Source organism: Microtus pennsylvanicus, chromosome 14 (assembly GCF_037038515.1).
Source record: "Microtus pennsylvanicus isolate mMicPen1 chromosome 14, mMicPen1.hap1, whole genome shotgun sequence".
In the NCBI taxonomy this organism is placed as follows: domain Eukaryota; kingdom Metazoa; phylum Chordata; class Mammalia; order Rodentia; family Cricetidae; genus Microtus; species Microtus pennsylvanicus.
This window is the reverse complement of record NC_134592.1, coordinates 19,434,376-19,455,391: the sequence shown is the minus strand read 5'-3', so window position 1 is coordinate 19,455,391 and position 21,016 is coordinate 19,434,376. Positions and strand designations below refer to the sequence as shown.

The 21,016-nt window shown below is 44.9% G+C and overlaps 1 protein-coding gene across 2 annotated transcripts in view; it reads right to left on the bottom strand.

The window, feature by feature from the left end:
- Kcnk10 (potassium two pore domain channel subfamily K member 10) overlaps positions 1-21,016 on the bottom strand; it is a 133,954-nt gene that overhangs the window by 67,111 nt on the left and 45,827 nt on the right. For both annotated transcript variants that reach the window (XM_075948053.1, XM_075948052.1), the window contains exon 2: positions 6,253-6,587. In XM_075948053.1, coding sequence (XP_075804168.1) covers positions 6,253-6,587 — 335 coding nt within the window. The remainder of the gene's footprint in view (positions 1-6,252; positions 6,588-21,016) is intronic.

Genomic DNA, 21,016 nt, shown 5'->3' with positions numbered 1-21,016 from the left:
TTGCAGTGGCCATGGTGTCTTTTCGCAGCAATAGAACATTGACTAAAACACCATGCCTACTTTACAATGGTTTCATTCCTAAACATGTGGAGGCTCAGGAGGCTGCAGTGCAAGCAAGAGAGAAAGAGCTTTGGGAGATGCACTATTGGCAACTAAACCAGAAATGAAGGACTTGTAGTTCATAGCAACCAAAGAATTTTTCTAGAACTGAGGACTCATCTTGCCTAGTCTGTTTTGAGGCCTTAGGTAGAACATCCAGTACAACAAAAATATTAGATTTTTAAAAAAGGATTTTGTGGCCAGGCATCGTAACACATGTATATATATAGAGAGAGAAGCAAGGGGTACCCCAGGATTTTAGTTTCCCCTTTCACCCCGATTTTACTTGCAAATATTTATAAGATAATTAATATTCATAAGGCTTGCCTCTCCCTTTATCTACAAATATAACATGTTTAAAACCAGGGCTCTTTTGAAAGAGGTGAATAAGAATTAATAATTGTTCCAGAAGCACACAACTGGCCCAGTAGGTTGTCTTAGTTATAAACCCCAAAGCCCAAAGACGCCATAGGTCTCTGAGTGGCCATACTATTCCCAGGATCTGGAATCATGTCCGGCACACAGTGACTGGCAACATGGTCACCGAATGAATGAATCAGTAAATGGTTAAGGTGTCAGCAGAAGAAGATGGCAAATCCCGTAGCCTCAGAAAATCATAGAGGACTGATCGTGCAATTACCTCACATTTGATTCTAAAGAGATGGCTTTGTCATCTCTCATCCTCCTCTCATCTTTACAATAGCAGCTTTGGCCACTGTAATCAAAATGCTCACACCCAGTTCTCTCATGCAACTTCCCACATCTTAACTTCAATCCTCTGACTAAAGCATGGTGGGATCAAGGTCAAGAAGGATGATTAATCAGAGATCAACTGTCCAGCCCCAGGACCTTGTCCTAGACATTGTGTTCAGGAAGATTACAAGTCCATGAGGGAGGGAGGAGACAGTGGGACATGCCCAAAGGCAAGCACCTAGACTCACATAAAAGCTTCCCCGTCAAGCCAGTAGAGTGAATTTTCCCTCAATGGGGAAAAATTTCTCTTAATCTTGTACATATTCTACTGGCCCATTGTGTCTGACCAAAGCGGGGATCTAATTAAAAGAGCCTGAAGATTAAGAAGGCAAGATTCAAGTCCTGCCTGCTCTTCTCCTGCCACTACAGAGGTGCAAAAACTTTGCCCTTTATAAAACAGGACAGTGAGGATGGCCACCTACATGGGCATAGAAAGAGCCACATGGAGCCAGTAATATAGAAACTCCCTAGCACTCAACCACACCACTAATACTCAAGGAAAGTGCCAAGTGGTACTCATCAAACACTGATCAAGGTCCAGGTTCTGAGGAAAGCACCTGAGACTCCATTTGGAAATGTTAAAAATACATGAGAGACCATGAATAGGCTGGATACATGGCTCAGTGGGTGATAATACCTGCTGGCTTTCCAGAGGCCCCAGGCTCGGTACCTAGTAAACACAGACCCACAACCTCATGTAACTCCAGGTCCAGAGGATCTAAAGCATTCTTCTGTTACCCTCAAGTATACACACACACCACACCCACACATAATCACATACACACAAATATACACATGCATATAAACACAAACACACACAATTACACACATGCATACACACACTCATATACATACACACATGCATACACTCATATATACATACACACACATATACACACATGTATATAAACACACACATATATACACATGTGTATATGCACGCACAAACACACACATGCATACACACACACAAACACAAACCACCTAAAATTTAAAAAGAAAAATCATAAAGTAAGATCCAATAAGAAAGTTCCCGTTTACCAACAGAGAGTCACTGGACCAACCATGGAGGGAAAGGAAGAGTATAGTGAGCACTGTCCCATACTCCACCACAGTCTGGACCAGGCCTGTCAGGCAAAGGGACCTTACAGGATTCTTAGGACAGAAAGACGGCCACAAACAGAAGATGCCAGTGTTAATGTCGTGGGAGTTCTAAGCAATCTATCTTAGGCAGCAGTGGAGTGTCAAGAAAGTCAGTGTTCCGGCACTGATGCAGCGCGCTTACACTTATTTTGCTGGAATGGAACCAACCTACACCCAAGAAATGTTTTCTAATGAGGGCAAAATAAATCCTTGTTACATCCAGGCACTTAGAATGGGAGAGGGGAAAATGTTCTCCCTGGTGGGCATTAAGCAACCAGAAACCTTCTCCTTTAAAACACCTCCCCTTCTCAGTGTGCGTCTATCAGAAGAAACAGCTGCCAAGTGACCACATGAGTTCCACTGAGGACATAAAGCACCCAAGAACTCAAATCCTGATAACTGCAGCAAATTGTCATCCATACAGCTGAAGCATCCTTCCTTCCCCTATGTCAGTGACTGCAGCCTCCTCATGATTTTATGCTTTGTGGACTGCAGAAGATGCATGCTTTACGGCTTTCACCAAGACTAGTCAGTGCAAACGTGTCTGATGCAAATTGCACTGGGAACAGGGAGATAAGTGATTGTGACAAGGGAGAGGGTCAGGGATAAAGAAATTCTCAGAACAAATGACTGTCGTATCAATCCCATGGAAACTAAGTTCCAAAGCACGTTGGAGGTGCCTTACTCCACAGCCAAAGAGATGCATGAGCACGGTCGCCTTTGCTCATTTCATTACATTCTTTGCAGGCTAGGCAGAGAGGCAGAGAGTTGGTCGGGGAAAGAGACAGCAGTTCCTGGATGCCAGTGACGTGCCGGTTCTCCGCCAAGCCCTGATCATGTCCGTGTTCTCTGGAATCCGAGTGAGGACCGATGACTACTCCCTTTACAATAAGGAGGAGCTTAGGTCAGTGGGTGAAAGGGCAAAGCCATCCGACTCTAGCACCCGCACTCTTTGCCCTCCTTTACATTACATGGTGCTGCAATATTCTCCCTATTGGCCTTCCAACTTCTCCGCTCTCCAATCCACCCTCCTCTTCAGTAAAAGACTTACTGTTCTAGATTGAAATTTCTATCATGTCTCCACTTCCTACAGTATAAATTCCAAACTCCTCTGAAAAGCATGGGAGGGGCCTTCAAATCCCACCCGTCTATTTCCCACAGATTCATCTCTGCTCGCCTCCTCCCACCCATCTCAGCCCAAGCTGTGCTGACCATTGTAGCTTTCTCTCAAATCACTGAGATGCCCTTCAGCTATGATCTACCTAAATGAACCCCTCTCGCTGGTGGAGGGTATGAGATGGGCAATCAACGTGCCTACCAATAAACCCTGCATCGTTCACTTACCACCCAGGTAACTCAGAGCATATAACTTCACCTCCTGGTGTCTGTTTCCACATCTATAGAGAGGCACCAAAGACAATCCTTATGGGATAGATAGCTGTAGGATTAAAGGAGATAAATACCCATAGAACATTCCTAGGCTTCTGATTTCCTGGCTTTTGGGGGTCTAACACTTTTCAAATAGTTCTAATTCAAAGAATTCAAATTATTGGTTACATGCTTCTTCTTTCAGATCTTTCCAACTAATTTGTGTTAGACTAGACTACTCCTGTATTTTGTAAGCTATTTAGTGGTCTCCCTGGTTTCTAACCACGAGATATCTATAGTACCTCGACTGTATGACAACCAAAAATGTCTCTGCATACAGTCAAATGCTACCATGGAGGCAAACTCCATACTTCCACACCTCCCTTGGGAAACGCCGCTTTGCGACTTGAGTTACAGCTCAGTGCTAGACCACTTGTCTACCATCTGCAAGACCGTGGGTTCGGTCTATCAATTCCAATACTGGCCCCATAGAAGAACTACTATTTGAAGCTCCAAGCAAGTCAAACAGTTACATCCATCACCAGCCTCTATGGAATGTTTATAATGCCACAGTTTAAACCCTTCCTAGTGAATTCCTACTTTTAGACTTTCAGCATCCAAAGGGCAGAAGAGTTTACATTTTTTTGATAATAAAAATTAGAGCTCAGGGAGGCTAGCAACTTCCTCAAGCTGTGTCTTGGTCTCGTCCTATCTAACTCCAGCACCCAATTCATAACTTGCTCCCAGAGGAGCTTGGTAGCAATTTCAAGAATGAATACATAGATGGATACATGACCCGAAGAAGTGATGAATGAGACCATCTCCTTCATAATAACTATCATTTTCTGACTCTCAGGGATAGTGAACTATCAGTCTCTCAGACGTGCTACAGTATAAAAGTGATTCAATTTATCAGAAAACCCATCTTAACTTTGGTTATTCCAAACTATTTGGGCATTTTGTCAGAATTTTGCTGTTCCGAATACTCTGTATTTGCTCTCAGTAATGTAAACTATGCCTTCGAGCTTTGATTTATCACATTTTCAAAGTAATCTGCACCGAAATCTAAATTTCTATCTACTGGTCACTCCTTCCCAACTACAGTGAGATGCAGTAATATTTCTCAAAGAGATCACAGCTCAAATAAAACCCTTCCAGTTATTAAGGAAAATCACTTTTAAATATTATGCTTCTTAGAAGCTCTATATCCAGTGCTGGGCAGGGACAAAGTGAGCAGTTGTCGCACTAATCCACAAGCATGGATATTTGCACACACGTGAAGTATCAAGACTTGAAGAGCAAACACAATGACCTAATTCTTTATTGGCAACTAAAACTACTTAATGTGTATTGTGATAAATACTATAGATAGGCATGATAATAAACCCTATGTCATAGCAGACAGACTGGAAAATATCCCAAGTCTAAGACTAATACTAAATAAGTATGGAGAAAAGAAACAAAAAATTCTTTCTGTTAAATGCAAGGCACCCCAGTTCTTCTCTAGTTCATAAGTAACGGAAAGATTGAATGCAGGCACGTATTTGAGAGAGAATCAAGTTCATCATAGAACAAGACTTGTGAATTCAGTGAATGAGACAAGGTACAACCCCTTACTCTGAATCCCACATAGCTGACACCTCAGTGTTTAGGAAGTTACTCAGTCCTTTAGAATGTGTTTCTTCACTCAATGAGTGAGGTCAATAATGCCATCATTGAACACTGTGTTAGTTTCATCCCCATGAAAAGTATCTGAGGAAGCCAACTTAAAAGAAGAAAGAGTTGTTTTGGTCACAGTTGGGAAGTGTTAACCATGTTTGCTTGGCTCCATTAGTAGGGGCGTGTGTTGAGGCAGAACAGCATGAAAAGAAGCGTGTAGCGGAGCAAAAGCTACTCATCCTATGGTTGCTAGGGAACTGGAAGACAGGGCAACAAGAGTATGCCAGGACAAGATCTGCCTGAGACAAGCAGGTCCAGACCAACCTTCTCTTTCCATCAGACACCACCTCCTAATTTTCATCACCTCCCAGTAATTCCATCAAGGTATGAATTCATCAGTGATACATCCACTGATGAGATTTGGTCCTCATGATACAGTCTCTCTTAAAAGTTCATCAGTTGTCAACCAAGCCTTCAGTGTTTAAGCCTTTCAGGATACATCATATCCAAACTACAACTATCATTGTTGTAAAGGTTGTATGAAATAATATATGTAAAGTGCCCGCTTCCTAACAGATGTCTATAGAACTTTGTCAATTATTATAACATCATCTTGGGTGTATACACTGCTCATGTAACATAGGAATCATAGAGGTAAACAAACCATGACTCAATCTCACTCATATGTAGAATATAAGAGTTGATGTTAAGGGGTGGTGATATTAGCTTGGTCATTAAAATGAGTTCCAACCCCAGAATCCATGAAAAAATAACAACAACAAAAAAAAAAACAGGCATGGTGGTATACACTTATGATCTCAGCCGGGTTAAGGAAGATCCCTGGGGCTCAGCAGGCAGCCAGACTCACCTATTTGACTAGTGCAAGTCTAGTGAGAGACAATGTCTCAAAAATAAGGTATATGGTTCCTGAAAAATGACAAACTCAGAGTTAATCAACATGTATTAGTGGACTTGAATTTGAAAAATCTAAAATTCTTTTGCCCGCTGCCACCTCTGGTCACCATATCTGAAAATGTATGATACATAACACAACCTAGTCCCATGTCATGGTCCCACTACTCCCACACTGGCATGTCCCTCACTTGCTGGCTTCTTAGAAATATTACAAATGTGACTTCCGCAGAGATTTCCCTGACCCACAAAGGCCATGTCTAGCCCACCATCCATCGCCAAAGGCTGCTGTATGTTAGACACACACTCCCAGCTCACCTGGATCAATGTCTCCAGCTCCTGGGGACTCACACAGACGTGATCTCTCAAGAATTCTGCCTTCTCCAAGGCGATGGTGTTCTTCTGACTGCTCTCAAAGGGCTGTTCCAATGCCCGGAAGACAAGGCCACCTGTGACGAGGTAGACCACCACCACCACAAAGATGGCAACCACCGTTTTCCACTTCATAACTGTCTGCAGGCCTCCCTGGGAGGCTCCTTCCATCCTGGCTACCACCGTGGCTCGGGAGGAAATGGAGAGGCGGGGAACCGGATGCTGCCCGTTAGTGGCACTCTTGGGCTGGCACGCTGGTGGAGCTGCTGCAGGCACGGCCACTGAGGAAGCAGGTAGAGAAGAGGAGAGAATTTGCTCATCAGTACAATACACTAAACTCATCAGAAACAAAGAACATATGTCTTCCTTCAGCCGCCTTTCCAAATGGAAGGATGAAACACTCGTTTACCAGGACTGCAGGGGGAGAATTTGATCCGTTGTTAAATACCTGGTTTTGGTTGTTAGTTTTTAAATGAGTTCTTAAAAGTGAGCATCAGGAGTGCTGATTCTAAAGGGAAGACTAGCAGTGAGTTAGAAACACTGAGATCGTCCTACAATGAAGGACCCAAACAGAAAAGCCATCTATATTTATTTATACCTCATCTGCTCCCTCGGCTCCCATGTTCAAGTATGTACAAATCATCATACTTGAAAAACAAGCCTATTATTCAGACTGAAGAAAAGTAAACAGAAGTGAGATACACGGTTATTCTGTTCAAGTACAAAAGAGACATCTAGTGACTTTTTTATTATTAATTATTTATTAAAGATTTCTGCCTTCTCCCCGCCACCGCCTCCCAATTTCCTCCCCCTCCCCCGGTCAAGTCCCCCTCCCTCGTCAGCCCAAAGAGCAATCAGGGTTCCCTGCCCTGTGGGAAGTCTAAGGACCACCCACCTCCATCCAGGTCTAGTAAGGTGAGCATCCAAACTGCCTAGGCTCCCACAAAGCCAGTGCATGCAGTAGGATCAAAAACCATTGCCATTGTTCTTGAGTTCTCAGTAGTCCTTATTGTCCGCTATGTTCAGCGAGTCCAGTTTTATCCCATGCTTTTTAAGACCTGGGCCAGCTGGCATTGGTGAGTTCCCGATAGAACATCCCCATTGTCTCAGTGTGTGGGTGCACCCCTCGCGGTCCTGAGTTCCTTGCTCGTGCTCTCTCTCCATCTGCTCCTGATTTGGACATTGAGATTTCAGTCCGGTGCTCCAATGTGGGTCTCTGTCTCAGTCTCCTTTCATTGCCTGATGAAGGTTAATATTCAGGAGGATGCCTATATGTTTTTCTTTGGGTTTCTTATTTAGCTTCTCTAGGATCACGAATTATAGGCTCAATGTCCTTTATTTATGGCTAGAAACCAAATATGAGTGAGAACATCCCATGTTCCTCTTTTTGGGTCTGGCTTACCTCACTCAGGATAGTGTTATCTATTTCCATCCATTTGTATGCAAAATTCAAGAAGTCATTGTTTTTTACTTTGGAAAGCAGTGTGGCAATTTCTCAGGAAATTCAGGATCAACCTACCCCTGGACCCAACAATACCACTCTTGGGAATATACCCAAGAGATGCCCTATCATACAACAAACGTATTTGCTCAACTATGTTCATAGCAGCATTGTTTGTAATAGCCAGAATCTGGAAACAACCTAGATGCCCTTCAATGGAAGAATGGATGAAGAAAGTATGGAATATATACATATTAGACATCTAGGGACTTTAACAGGCCATCTTGGACACCAGGGAAATGGTGCGGGCAAGCATGAAGTTCGGAGTTTGATCTCTGGCACCCATAAAATGCCAGGTGCAGCCAGGCGGTGGTGGCGCATGCCTTTAATTCCAGCACTCAGGAGGCAGAGGCAGGCGGATCTCTGTGAGTTCGAGGCCAGCCTGGTGTACAAAGAGCTAGTTCCAGGACAAGCTCCAAAGCTACAATGAAATCCTGCCAAAAAAAAAAAAAGCCAGGTGAAGCAGCCCACCCCTGTGACCCTAGCACTGTGGGTGGAGACAGGCAAATGCCTGGTTTGGGTTAGTCAACCAGTCTATCCAACCATTGAGTTTCTGATTCATTGAGAGACTCTGATTCCAAGCAATAATGTAACAGTGGGAAACACCTGACTCTGACCTACACACACAGAGAGAGAGAGAGAGAGAGGCACACATACCCACATGCAAACAAATCCACATACAAACACATACTCATACATATATGTGCCCCCCAAGAAAAACAAAAGACATACACAAACACAGAGAGGTGAAGGAGTGCATAATCAAAAGCCTCTCTTCTCACAAAGAAGGGAAGACACTGATCCCAGGCTAAGGAAGAAGGGTCAAAGGTCAGGCACAGTAGAGAGGTTTGGGACTTGCCAAGATAGGTGGCTATAATTGGGGAAGGAAGCAAGAGTGATGGTTTATGTCAATTAGCCCTCTTGCCTGAAAAAAAAAAATAGAATAAAATAGATCCCGAGTGCATTGCCTAATAGGAAATGCAATGACTTTGGTGTAACCACTTCTGAGCTATTAGCAATGGAATTTTTTTCTCCAGTTGTCATCCAATAAGAAGCCACTGGAAATGAAATTTCCCCTGGTGCTCGGAACACAAAATTTGTTAAGGTCCCCAGGTCTCTATAAAGGCAATTTCATTACTGTAGAAATAAATACATTAAGCTGGCAGTTTCTCTGCCCGTGCAGGAGGTTAGAGTTAATGGCACGCGCTACAGACTTCTGTCTTGTGCGTCAATGAGCATCACAGCACTTAGATACATTCTAGTTTTCATTATCCTGACCCTCATTATGGCCTCTGCTTGGGCAGCACCCGGGATGTTGTGTAAATAAGGTATTAGCGCATATGTGACAAATAATACTGCCCCCGTAGGGTACCATCTCTAGACTGGCGTTGTCACGGTGATTCTGTCATGTCACTCGTGTCGTTGAAAATAGGCCTGACCTGATCAGGATCACACCTGGCTGGAAGCATGGTTGTTTAGAAAAATCAATTTCTATAAATATCTGCTTCTTTGGGCCCTAGAAATCCGTTTTTCTCTTTGAAACCATGCTGACAACCCATCCACCTTTTTCTAGATATTACTCTGTTCAACAGTTACTCAATATTAAATTCTTCTTGGACTTAATGTGAAAACAAAGTTCTCCGTGGTCTCCACACTGCCTAGAAATCAGAATCATCCAGTCAGGCGTTCTTGTCTTTGGCCCTCCTCTAAAGGCATTGAACTGGGGCTCCCACTTGCCCTTGTAGACGCCCACCCCCAGAGAGTCTTTTTGGTCTGGGACAGTTTTGCTCCAGCACTTCTGCCTTCCCATCCATGACAACATCCTCATGCAGGCTATCAGCATGTCTTGTCTAGACCAACCTAGTAGGCTCCTAAGTCACTTCCCCATTTCTGCTTCTACCCTACTGAAACCTTACTTCTTGAGGTACCTCTTCCCATTCACCCAAGGTTGGCAGAAAATAATACCCTCCAAAGATACCCACACCTTAATCCAACACCTGCAAAGACATTACCTTATGTGACAAGATGTGGGCAAAGATGCTGAAGTGAAGAGACTATCCTAGACTGTGGGTGTGGTCACAGGACCACAGGACAGCCATACAGGTGAAGAATAAAGGCAAAGGCAGAGGTGGGAGTGAGTAGTGCAGCTGTGAGCCAAGAGATACGGTCTCGCTAGAAAATGGTTCTCCCCTACAGCCTCCAGAAGAAACCAGCTAATTATAAATTGCTCTTTGAGGCCGCTATGTTTGTGGTCCAAAGAAATAAACATACTTCTGCTAGATTGGTCTCCCTGGCCCAGCACCCGCTGCCCCAGGCTTCTAACATAACAAGCTCACCTCCCAGATTCCTTGTTAAACTAAAAGATCTATAGTGAGGCATCATATCAGCCCCCTCTCTTCTGTGTCCCCAGGAACCAGCATGGTGACTGACGCACAGTAGGCAGCCAACCAATGATGACCTGAAAAGGCGTTAGAGAGGGAACGGAGGAGAGTTGGCACAGTGCAGTCTCACGCACACAGCGCAGAACAAGCATTGTCAAACTAAAATTAATGATGAGGCACCAGTAGAGAAAAGCTGGCCTTGCACACAGCAGCACCCTGTTCCAACCACCGCATAGCAGCCCCGAATCTGCAAACTCATACCTACACAGTTCTCAGCCCAAAGTTGCTTCTTCCTCTGTGAAATCTTTCTGAACTCTTCTGTGCAGAGTCACCACTCTGTCTCCACAGCCTGTCTTCCCACACGTCTGTATGCTGTTGGAGTCAGAGATCCTCACTCTTTCCTTGTCTTTCTTATTTTACACAGCTGTGGTTTTACTAGGTAGCCCAGGTTATACTTAATCTTGAAATTCCATCTCCGTCTCCCAAATGCTGGGATGAGAGAGGGAAGTCCATTTCAGTTCTTGGTATAGCGCCAGAGAAAGGGCGTTTGTTTCCTATTGCTGTTGCCAGTCACTGTGAGGAATGTTTATATTAAACTGCACGCAATCGCGAGCTCAGAATTACCACCAACAATAAGCACTGGCATTAATTACCTCGACAGTAAGCTTTTGCTTAACACTGAATGGACATAAGAGGCTAGGCAAGGTGCCTCCTGGCTCCTTAGATAGCGAATTGGGTTCCCCGCTTCCAGAGCTCAGCAAACTGCTATGCACCGATATATTGTCCTGTCCCTCCCAGGCTGAATGCTGAGACATCAGTCCTTACACTGGATCTTTTAATTTGCTTTGTGCCCTTGGCTTCTCTTCATTTGTGGATAGATATTAGCCAGGTTCTGAGTTCTAAAATTTCAAACCAGGCTGACTAAGGGATGCCAATCCTTGGCCACCATGATCACTTCCCACCAAGGGCAACTGGAGCATCTGACGTCCCTGATCCTAAACACCATATGTTCCACCTCTTCTTAGTGCCCCCTAGAGAGGAGTCCTGTGGTCCTTTCACTGATGTCCTTATAAAGCTCTGAAGCTGCCAAAAGTATTCATCGCACCATACTCCAAAGAACTAGAACCCAACTGCTGGAGGAGTGGGGTGTGTTATGATTAAAACAAGTGTGTAAATTAAATATTAAAATGTTAAACTTTTTATTGATTTTTATTGAGCTCTACATTTTTTCTGCCCCCTCCCTGCCTCTTCCCTCCCCTTCAACCCTCTCCCAAGGTCCCCATACTCCCTATTTACTCAGATCTTGTCTTAAAATGTTAAACCTTTGAGTAAATGAATAATCTTGCTGTTGGACATGAGATAGACAAGCTAACTGGACAAGAAAAAGACGTGACTGTGAGAAAAATGAAAGCTTACAGTTAACTAGCTTTTGCATGCATTTGGCCCCACATGTATTAAATCAATCTTCTTTGTATATTACAAAATAAACTTCCAAAAGTCTATAACATCACATAAACATTTTAAAGGCCAAATATATTGCACAGTATAAAGGTAAATTGTCATGTGCTATCTAAAGCCTTGATGTTGAAAACATCAAGAGCCTGTGGCTATGCAGGCCATAGACCCTGAGGAAGAACCTTCACTCTTATTCTACTACATAGACATCATATTAAACTGACTCTCAAAGACTAATTGTTCCAGAGCGGTGCATCTCTCAACCCCCATCAGAGAAACTCCTTTTTGTGATAGATCTCATTAGCACAGGGATCCACAGTATATCGAGGTGAGAGAATGAACGAGAGCAGAATTCTCCACCCTAAATGGGACGACTACATCACAAGCCTTCTTCACAAGTCTCAGGGATCATTGTGGAAGAAGAGAAACACACACAAGAGGATACAGGCAGCACAAACAGAACTATATAGACTTTTTTTAAAGGACGTAAGAGTTGGATGGGGAAGTAAGAGGCAGATCTTGCAAGCCTTGCGGAAAGGGAATGAATGTGATCAAAATTTATTATGTATGAAATTCTCATGAAGCTAATAAAAAGGAGAAAAAAGCAGATGCTGGAAGCAAGGAGCCCTTCCCTTTTATTCTGCAAAAAGCTTCCTGACCAAGGAAGAAGGAAAACAGCAAAAATCTAAGGGCATTAACCATACTGTAGCTGAACATAGCGGACAATGAGGAATACTGAGAACTCAAGAACAATGGCAATGGATTTTGATCCTACTGCACGTACTGGCTTTGTGGGAGCCTAGGCAGTTTGGATGCTCACCTTACTAGACCTGGATGGAGGTGGGGGTTCTTTGGACTTCCCACAGGGCAGGGAACCCTGATTGCTCTTTGGGCTGACGAGAGAGGGGGACTTAATTGGGGGAGTGGAAGGGAATTGGGAGGCGGTGGCGGGGAAGAGACAGAAATCTTTAATAAATAAAAAATTAAAAAAAATAAAATAAAATAAATCTGCCAGATAAAGCATGACATCATCTGGCATTTATAAAGGAAAAAAAATTAGTTACCTGTTTTGGGTTTCTACTATAAGATTTCTTTCTAAAGTCAACATAAATAACCAGATGGTCAGGTCTTCTATTCTGCTTTGACCCTAGTCAAAATCCTGACCCCTAGTTCTGCCTCTGCCTCTGCCTCTGCCTCTGGCTGGAGGTGATATAGAAGCCACCAGACTCCTTTCAGGGCCTTAACATTTCCTTTTTGGGAAAGGAACAAAAACCTAGTTCATTTCTATGGACATGTTCTGGTGTTAACAGTGTGATACTGTTCGTCTTGTAAGCCTTCTGACTGGCTTCCTTTCTGCAGTTAGGAAGGTGTCAAACCAGCATCTGGTTGGTAACTTATAATTGTAAGGGTAGTGCTCACTAGATTACTAGCTGGTTGCTTAAATTAGCATTTGGGCTCTTTATTTAACCCATGTTACACTGAAGAACTCAATTAAATGTGTCTGATCACCAAAAAAAAAAAAAAAACACCCATACTGTAGACAACAAGAAGGCCAACCATGAGGTTGCTATTGTTCCTGCTATAGGATAAACATGCTGGCAGTGGGAACAGGAGGCCAGAAGCTCATCCACAGAAAGAATGCAGGGCTGCTCTACCCGGAACTCTGCCTTCAGGACTCCAGCTGACTGCCTTGGCTTCCCACTACTTTCAGTGATTTCAGTGCCTTGGTGATGTCTCTCTGCTACTCTTTGTTCATTAACTCAGAAGCCTCACAAGAAGGGGCACACTGTTCTGTGCGGGACTCTCACTGGGAACCCCCTAACAGCTGACTCCCATGGGCTTCCCCAGTCAGTTTCTGCTGAATGTTTGTAGCCCCGGCCCCAATTTGATGATGTTACCTTTGTTTGTTTTCTGAATCAGGCTATGCTCATCTTCTCTGCTCGAGGTGTGAGCACCCGATTTGATGATGTTGTTCTATCGATTTTCTCTTTATCTGCTACTCCATATTGATTCTTCTACATTGGCTTGCTACATACTTACAAACTCATCCAAAACTATTGTAGGTAGATCTTTTTCCAGCCAGTACAGAACAGCTGGTTCTAGAAATCCCAGCACTCCCAATGCTAGGTGGAACTGGACTTGAGAATGGTCTTTCAGGCTTTAAGCCAGTTCTTTGTACCAGTTTGCTAAGGACTGTCCCCAGGAACAGAGTCTGAATCAAATCTGAAAAATGGTTCAGTGTGCAAAGCATCAGAGCAGAAAAACAGTTTTATCCCCAAACCATCAACTGGGTGACCTTGAAACTGTCACTTAGCTTCCCTGTTTGCTTCTCTGTGAAATGTAAATAATCACTTCACTTCTTTTTCACATTCTAGGGCTCTCAGGACCAGCACATGAGCTTCCCTGGCTTGCAGACTGGAGTATATCCGCAGATGTCAGGAGTCCTGGCGGGGACTTCAGAACATTACAAAACCTTTTGTGCATTTGACTAAAAATGGAGTTAGCTGCTTTAGCAAATATGACTGCATGTTTCAGCAGCTAGAAATGGATTTGGAGTCTGTTTCCCCTTGAGGTCGAATAAATTTTCAGAGGGTATTTTCATTACTCTGTTTATTCTCAATAAACTAGGATTGCTCTCACTGTCGCAGGAAGTTGCCTAGTGACCTGAGATGAGTCATGATCATCTCTGTCTTTTTTTTACAAAGAAACGAATTTGGATAGGGTCAGGGTGGTGGTGCTGGTGGTAGTGGTGGTGGTGGTGCTGGTGTTGGTGGTGTTGGTGGTGTTGGTGGTGGTGCTGGTGTTGGTGGTGGTGGTGGTGGTGGTGGTGGTGGTGGAGGTGCTGGTGCTGGTGGTGGTGGTGGTGGTGGGTGGTGGTGCTGGTTGTGCTGGTGCTGGTGGAGGTGCTGGTGCTGGTGGTGGTGGAGAAGGTGTTGGTGCTGGTGTTGGTGGAGGTACTGGTGCTGGTGGTGCTGGTGGTGCTGGTGGTGCTGGTGGTGCTGGTGGTGCTGGTGGTGGTGGTGAGAGCCCCAGCCAATGCTTGTCACTCTAAGAAACATTGTTAACACCATTGCATTGATCCTCACCCTGGCGTTTAACACATTACGTGTGTTCAGATCCTCCCAGAAGCAGTGCCAAAAGGGAGCTAAATGTGTTCATATTTTTATTAAGGGGAATGCATACATGAAAAGAAATGAGGAACTGTCTGGTTGGCTAGAGTAGCCAGCAGACACTGCTAGTAGATGAGAGGAGAGGGTGATGGTTATAAGCATTCTGGGCCATCTGCAGTCTAAGAAAGATCTGGAAAATCTGTCAAAGAGTTCTTGAGCCAAAGTCAGCCATCCGGGAAGCTCTAGGTCTCCCAGAGCATCCTTGCAAGTTTGATCCTGGCTGAGAAGAGCTCACGAGAAGCACACCTTCTGTGCAGCTCCGGCAATATTTCACAGAAGCTTCCAGAAGCTCTTGGTCGATTACACGCCCTCCAATGGGAGGCCTGCAAGTGCAGCTCAGGGCCATCACAGCTCTGCCACAAAGATAAAGGCGATGAGACCCAGATGGGCTGGATGACTAAACCAAGGTCAAGTGGCTGGGATGGCAGAGCCAGGGCTGCAGCTAGAACAGTCTGACTTGGGAGTCACCTCCGCAGTGGAGCGAAGGAAAGGAACAATTAAGAAGCAAGGCCCTTCTGTTCAAAACTCAGAAAGGATTTTGTTTCAGACAGACATAAAAAAACATTTTCTGGTCTGTGGGGGGGGTCTCCTTCTATTTCCTAGCAGGGATAGGTGTTGGAGTGTATCAATAACGAATAGGTCCTATAACACACTGGCTCACCACACGTCACAGCTCCCACAGAAAGGTATTCGGCAGTAAAAGGGTCACAGAGAACTGATGAGAAAGGAAACATTGGGTGGGAGGTGGGTGTGGTCAAAATATGTGCATACACGTAAGAAATTCTCGAAGAATAAAGACAGTGTTGGGAGACAACTCCCCTTCCATTCCTTTTAAATGTTTTCTTGTGAATATTCTGAACATGTCCTCATTACCTGTGCGGGGCTGGAAACAGGAGCACAGTGGAAGTCAGACTTTGGGTGCTTGAGTAACTTCCTAGTCATTTTATATTACTTGGTTTTCCCGCGTCCTGTAAGCTTTACTGTATTGTTCATTCTTAAAGCCAATCAACAAACATTTGAGCTTGCCTTGTACCATGCTTGGTACCGGGAGTACGTAAATGAGTAAGACACATCCCTTGCCTTCGGAGTGAAAAACAGAATTGGCTCCCACTTGTGCACACATGGATCTCAAGGCTTTACACGGAGAACAGAGACTCTAACCTATTTTCCCATCACGGGTAAGGAAACTGTAGCCCGGAGAGACGATCTTGAGTGACCTTTTTGGTAACAGGGCAGGCTCTACTCTGTCTGCAGACGCCTAACCTCAGGTGCCTCCACTGTCACAGTGTTGGAAGCTAACAGCATCCGAAGGTCTAAAGATCTGTGGAGAACCTGAAACAGCCCCCTCAGGGCCTCCAGCATCATCCAGCAAAGTGGGTTTGCCTGGTAATCCAGGCGGAGTGCAACTGTGACTGTCAGTGGACTCACCGGAAATGGCAATCCAGTCCCCTCCCTCCCTCTCTCATCTCTTTCCTTCCACCCCCAAGGCCTGAAATCCTTCCCAAGACACTTGCACATCAGCCTCCACCAAGTATCCTACAAACCCCAGCCTGAAGCTCACCCAGACTCCCTAAAGTGCTTCCCCTAGACCCAGGTGGAATTGGGGTGTTTAGAAGAGGGCAGGATTGGTGAAAGAAAACAAATCCACCCCCAGCACTCCAACTACCCCTGCCTGTAACTATTAAGGCAGCCAGAAGCCAGCCATTAGAAGGAAGTGTGCCGTCCTAGGAGTCCGGATACCCCAGCAGCCGAACATGACTTGTAGTGTTTCCATGTGTCTCCTGTGTGTGAAGTTTCCTTACTGGAAAGGCAATGGAGCTAGTCCCTTTGAGAAAGGCAATACAGTCCAGTCTGCATACACAATGATCGCTCCCACAAAGGGACTGTGGAAGGGGGGGGGCTGTGACTTGGATGGAGTTAAGCACTGCTCTCTCTAACCCGTCCTTCCCAAAGCTTCAGTAGCTTATTACAGCTCCACTCACAACCACTAAGCTATGGAAGCAACCTAGCAGTCCGTCAACAGAGGACTAGTACACGTGTAGTTGTTTCCAGCCATAAAGAATGAAATTACGTCACACAGAAAAATGGATGCAACTGGAGATAATCACATAGAGTTCATTAAGTCAACCTCAGAAAGACAAATATTCCATGTTTTCTCTCATTTGTGGACCCTAAGATTTTACAGAGGCATATACAAAGTCGTGTACCTACAGACAGCAGGCAGGTAGACGTGAGACTGTCTAGAAGAACAGCGGGGACTAGAGGGTGGGCGAGGGGAGAGCAGTGGAATCCAATGGAAGGACCCAAAGTATATTATAAGCAGGTATGAAAGCAGTCATAGGTAACTCAACACAACAGAATTTTAAAAGATCTGAAACTCCAGCATTCCCACCCATCCTGAGGATCTATAAGCACTTATTACTTGCTGGGGGAGGGAGAGATTTCCTACCTAGTGCAGCAGCCACTGGTAAGTTGTCCAAGTTCCTGAAATAACCCCTTCTGCCCATGTCATGATGAAATTTATTGAGTCACAGAAAAGAAAAGAAAAAGAAAGTAGAAGGGGAGGATAATTGACGTGGTCAAAATATATATGTATGGAAATGGCGAAGTGAAACGCATTATTATGCATAATTACTATGTAATAATAAAACCTTTGAAAAATAAACTCAAGAGAGAACAGACCAAGATCTAAGACTCTAAAGAGCCAACTGAAAGAGAAAGAGGTGGCTAAGAGAAGGCTGGGCCCCTGCCTCATCCCTGCCCTCTCCTGTCACCTCAGCAAGATGCCCATTTTCCTCTCACCTGAATCACTGCCACAGATTCTAGCTCCCTCTCCTTTAGTTCCATCCTGAACATCACAGCTCCCTGGAGCTCTCCAGGGAAGCAAATCTGCTGCAGGTAGGGCAAGGGCCGGGGTAAAGAGCAGACTCTATGACTTGCTCCAAGACTCCCATTCAGGACTTGGCACTCACCTGTCTCCCTGTCCCGCCCACTTCCACACCCCTGAAACAACCTTTGCTCCATACAAACCCAAGCCTGCCCCCACTAAGGCACCTAGCGAAACCACTGCCCTGGAGAAACAGGGCCTTGTTCCCCCATTCCCTTTTTCTTACTCCGTTTTTGATAAACTTCTAGCAGCTCACATATGTCACCACCACTGAGAAGTCCTCCTTGATCACCCACCCCCCAGGAAGGTCACGCACCCACCTCTCTGCCTCAAGATGAAACTTGCGAGTTCTTATAAGTTGGGAGTTCATGACTAGAATTTGTTCCACTCCTGAATTTATCCATTCATCTATACCAGCACTTACAATACTGAGTTCATAATCTGCTCCAAAGAGAAGTTGATGTTGGTAAATCAGCATGTCGAAGCAGTTCTGGCTATTGTAAGTTTTCAGGGGCAGACATCCAGACTCGAGTGTTAAAGCTCTCAGAAGACAAAATGATCTGAGGACCATAGGGAGCCTGATTTCTAGAAAAGAGTAAGGAGACACGGCACTGTGTTCCAAACACTCCATTTTCTCAATGGAGCGCTAGAAAGCTGTTTTATTCATCTATATAGAATGACTTTTTAGATCAAAATAAATCTATATAGTATCACCAATGATTCTTAGGGATTCATCTCTCATCCTAAACGGGCAACATTCCCCTCTGGTCTGCCTCCCTTCTGGCTAAGAAACTTGGATTTGAAGACACCCAGGACTGTGAGGCTTTTCTTGCCACGCTCCATTACTGCACACCCCACACCGGATGATAAAGGAAATGGGCTCATTTGAGGCTTAATGGGCCAGCAACTCCATTTGGGGGACTAGTAAGCACATGGTTTCTCCTGATTGTCCCAAGATCTTCTGCATCTATTAAAGCAAGGTAACAGCAATAATAGCGTGAGAAGAGCCCAGAGAATAAGGCTCTTAGGGCTTGAGAAATGGTCACCCAGTCTACTCCCTGCTATGAGTTTACAATGCAATATGGCTCCATAACTCTTAAAAAGTATTATGGGATGCAGAAAGCAAACACTCTGGAAAAAGAGAGATTAATTCCCCCATTTTGTTCTTCTCCTGATTCTTCTCCAAACACACTCCTTCTCTCAACAAGAGAAGGCAAAGGAGCAAAATGCTCTTCAGAAGGGTCCACACACTGAGGCAAGGCATATTGCTACTCAATGAACATGAGCCTTCTACATCATCCAGAGTGGAAAGGACTGTGGGATCTGTGCAAACAATACAACAGGCGTGCAATGGCTGTGCTGGGTGGAGGTGTGAGGATACAGGGGCCAGGAAAGGGTTCAGAGAAAGGGTGTCACCGATATAGAAAGAGGATCAGAAGTTTGCCATAGAGCAAGGCGAGGGAGAAAGGAAGGGAAACAAGCCACAGGTACAAACACACTGGACTGTGAGCCAGTCAGGGATGCTTAAAACATAACCAGGTCTGTGGGTCAGGAGGCAGGATTTAAAGGCAAAGCTGGAAACAGCAGGAGGCTTGGTGAGTTTAAGTCTTCTTAGTGAGCATGGAGAGCCATCAAGACCAACACAACAAGAAGAGCCACAGAACCCTATGAGGGGCAAGCGAGCTGTGTCTAGCAATAGTTGGAAAGAGCCTGTGAAGGAGACAGCATGGTAGATGTTCGTGGGATGGGGCTGGAGAGATGGCTCAGCTATTAAAACACTTGCTACATAAACATGAGGACCAGAGTTCAGGTCCCAGCACCCATATAAAAGCTGCACTGTGTCCCTTGTGTGTCTGTAACAGCAGAACTGAAGGCAACGGAGATAAGAGGATGCTGGGGCTTGCTAGATGACAGCATGGACAAAAACCACAAGCTCCTGGTTCAGCTGGAGACCCTTTCTCAAAATAACAAGGCATAGCGTGGTAGAGGGGGACGCTTAATGCCATCCTCTGATCTCTGGGCCAAGCATGCACACCTATTCACATGTCTGCAGACACCACACATGCTCCAAAAAAAGGTAAGTTTGCTGGGTTACATTATGCCCTTCACTTGGGCAATCACAAAGAAGACAAAGGGAGAGGAGAGAAACAAGGGATATTAAGTAAATAAAACCCACAGGACCGTATGATCAGTGGAAGTGTTGGAGGCCGCAGTCACAGAGCACAGTGCTCTGCAAGGCAGAGATTGCAGGAGACTGGGGTCTGTGGTCCCACAGCACATCCAAAGGAGCGGTCCCTAAGACACCAAGCCCAAGGAACTGGAACTCAGGGGGAATCTAGCTGGACCCCTGAGTATGACTGTGATGAGTATCTACATAGTGCAGAAGCCACGGGACTGAAGGAAATAGTCCAGGAGGAGCCATAAAGTGAGAAGAGAGTAAAAGATGAGCTCAAGGGAGTAGCATTTAAGAGACAATGAATGAGCATAATGCACAAAGGAGGCTGAGAGCAAACAGAGACAGTGGGGAGGGGCAACTCAGAGGTAGCTTCTCAGACAGAGCAACGATGGCTCTTCTGTCTGTTGCACATACAGCGTCGACCGTGAGGCCTAGCCCACAAGTGCGCATATGTGCCACATGAATTTTCCCTGTCGTAGAGAATCATGTCTGTCTTCACCATAAACCCTTCCTGATTACTGGAAACCTCTCTTCAATAGAATACCTGTACTAGAACTCGTGGGTTTGCTAGAACCTTTGAAAGTAGATAGGACGAATTTATTGCTCTCCCCCCTCCAAAAAAAAGTAAACCCTCTCCCACCCACTCAGGCACAAAGAGCCTGGGACCCAGAGTGACTCCTGTATTTGCTGGGTTGGGGACCCAGTTATCCATTGTGCTCTCCTTTGTCCTGACCCCAAGGTCAAGACTGTAAAGATGAACAGCCCCCACTGGGGGTTCTTGTGAGCTAACCAAAAATGCTTCTGTAATATGTTTTGATTTATGCCCCATGTTTTTTCCCTCCGCTATCTAAATTACCGAGAACACTTTCACGGGGAAAAATCATTCCCCATCTTCTAGGATTAAAAATAATACACACAGTTGCATCGCCTAAAATATCTTCTTTCCCCTGGGATGGAATGTTTGAAATCCTATTTTGAATACCACTGGCAGGGCCTTTCCTTTAAGTTAGAGGTTTCCCTCTCCCAGGAGTCTTGTCAAAAACTGTTACCTCTCTTTACTGGGTCCCCCCCCCCATCTAGTCTCCAAGCAACAGCCAGGAAATCCCGCTAGAAACCCTACCTTGCTGTTGTTCATAACCC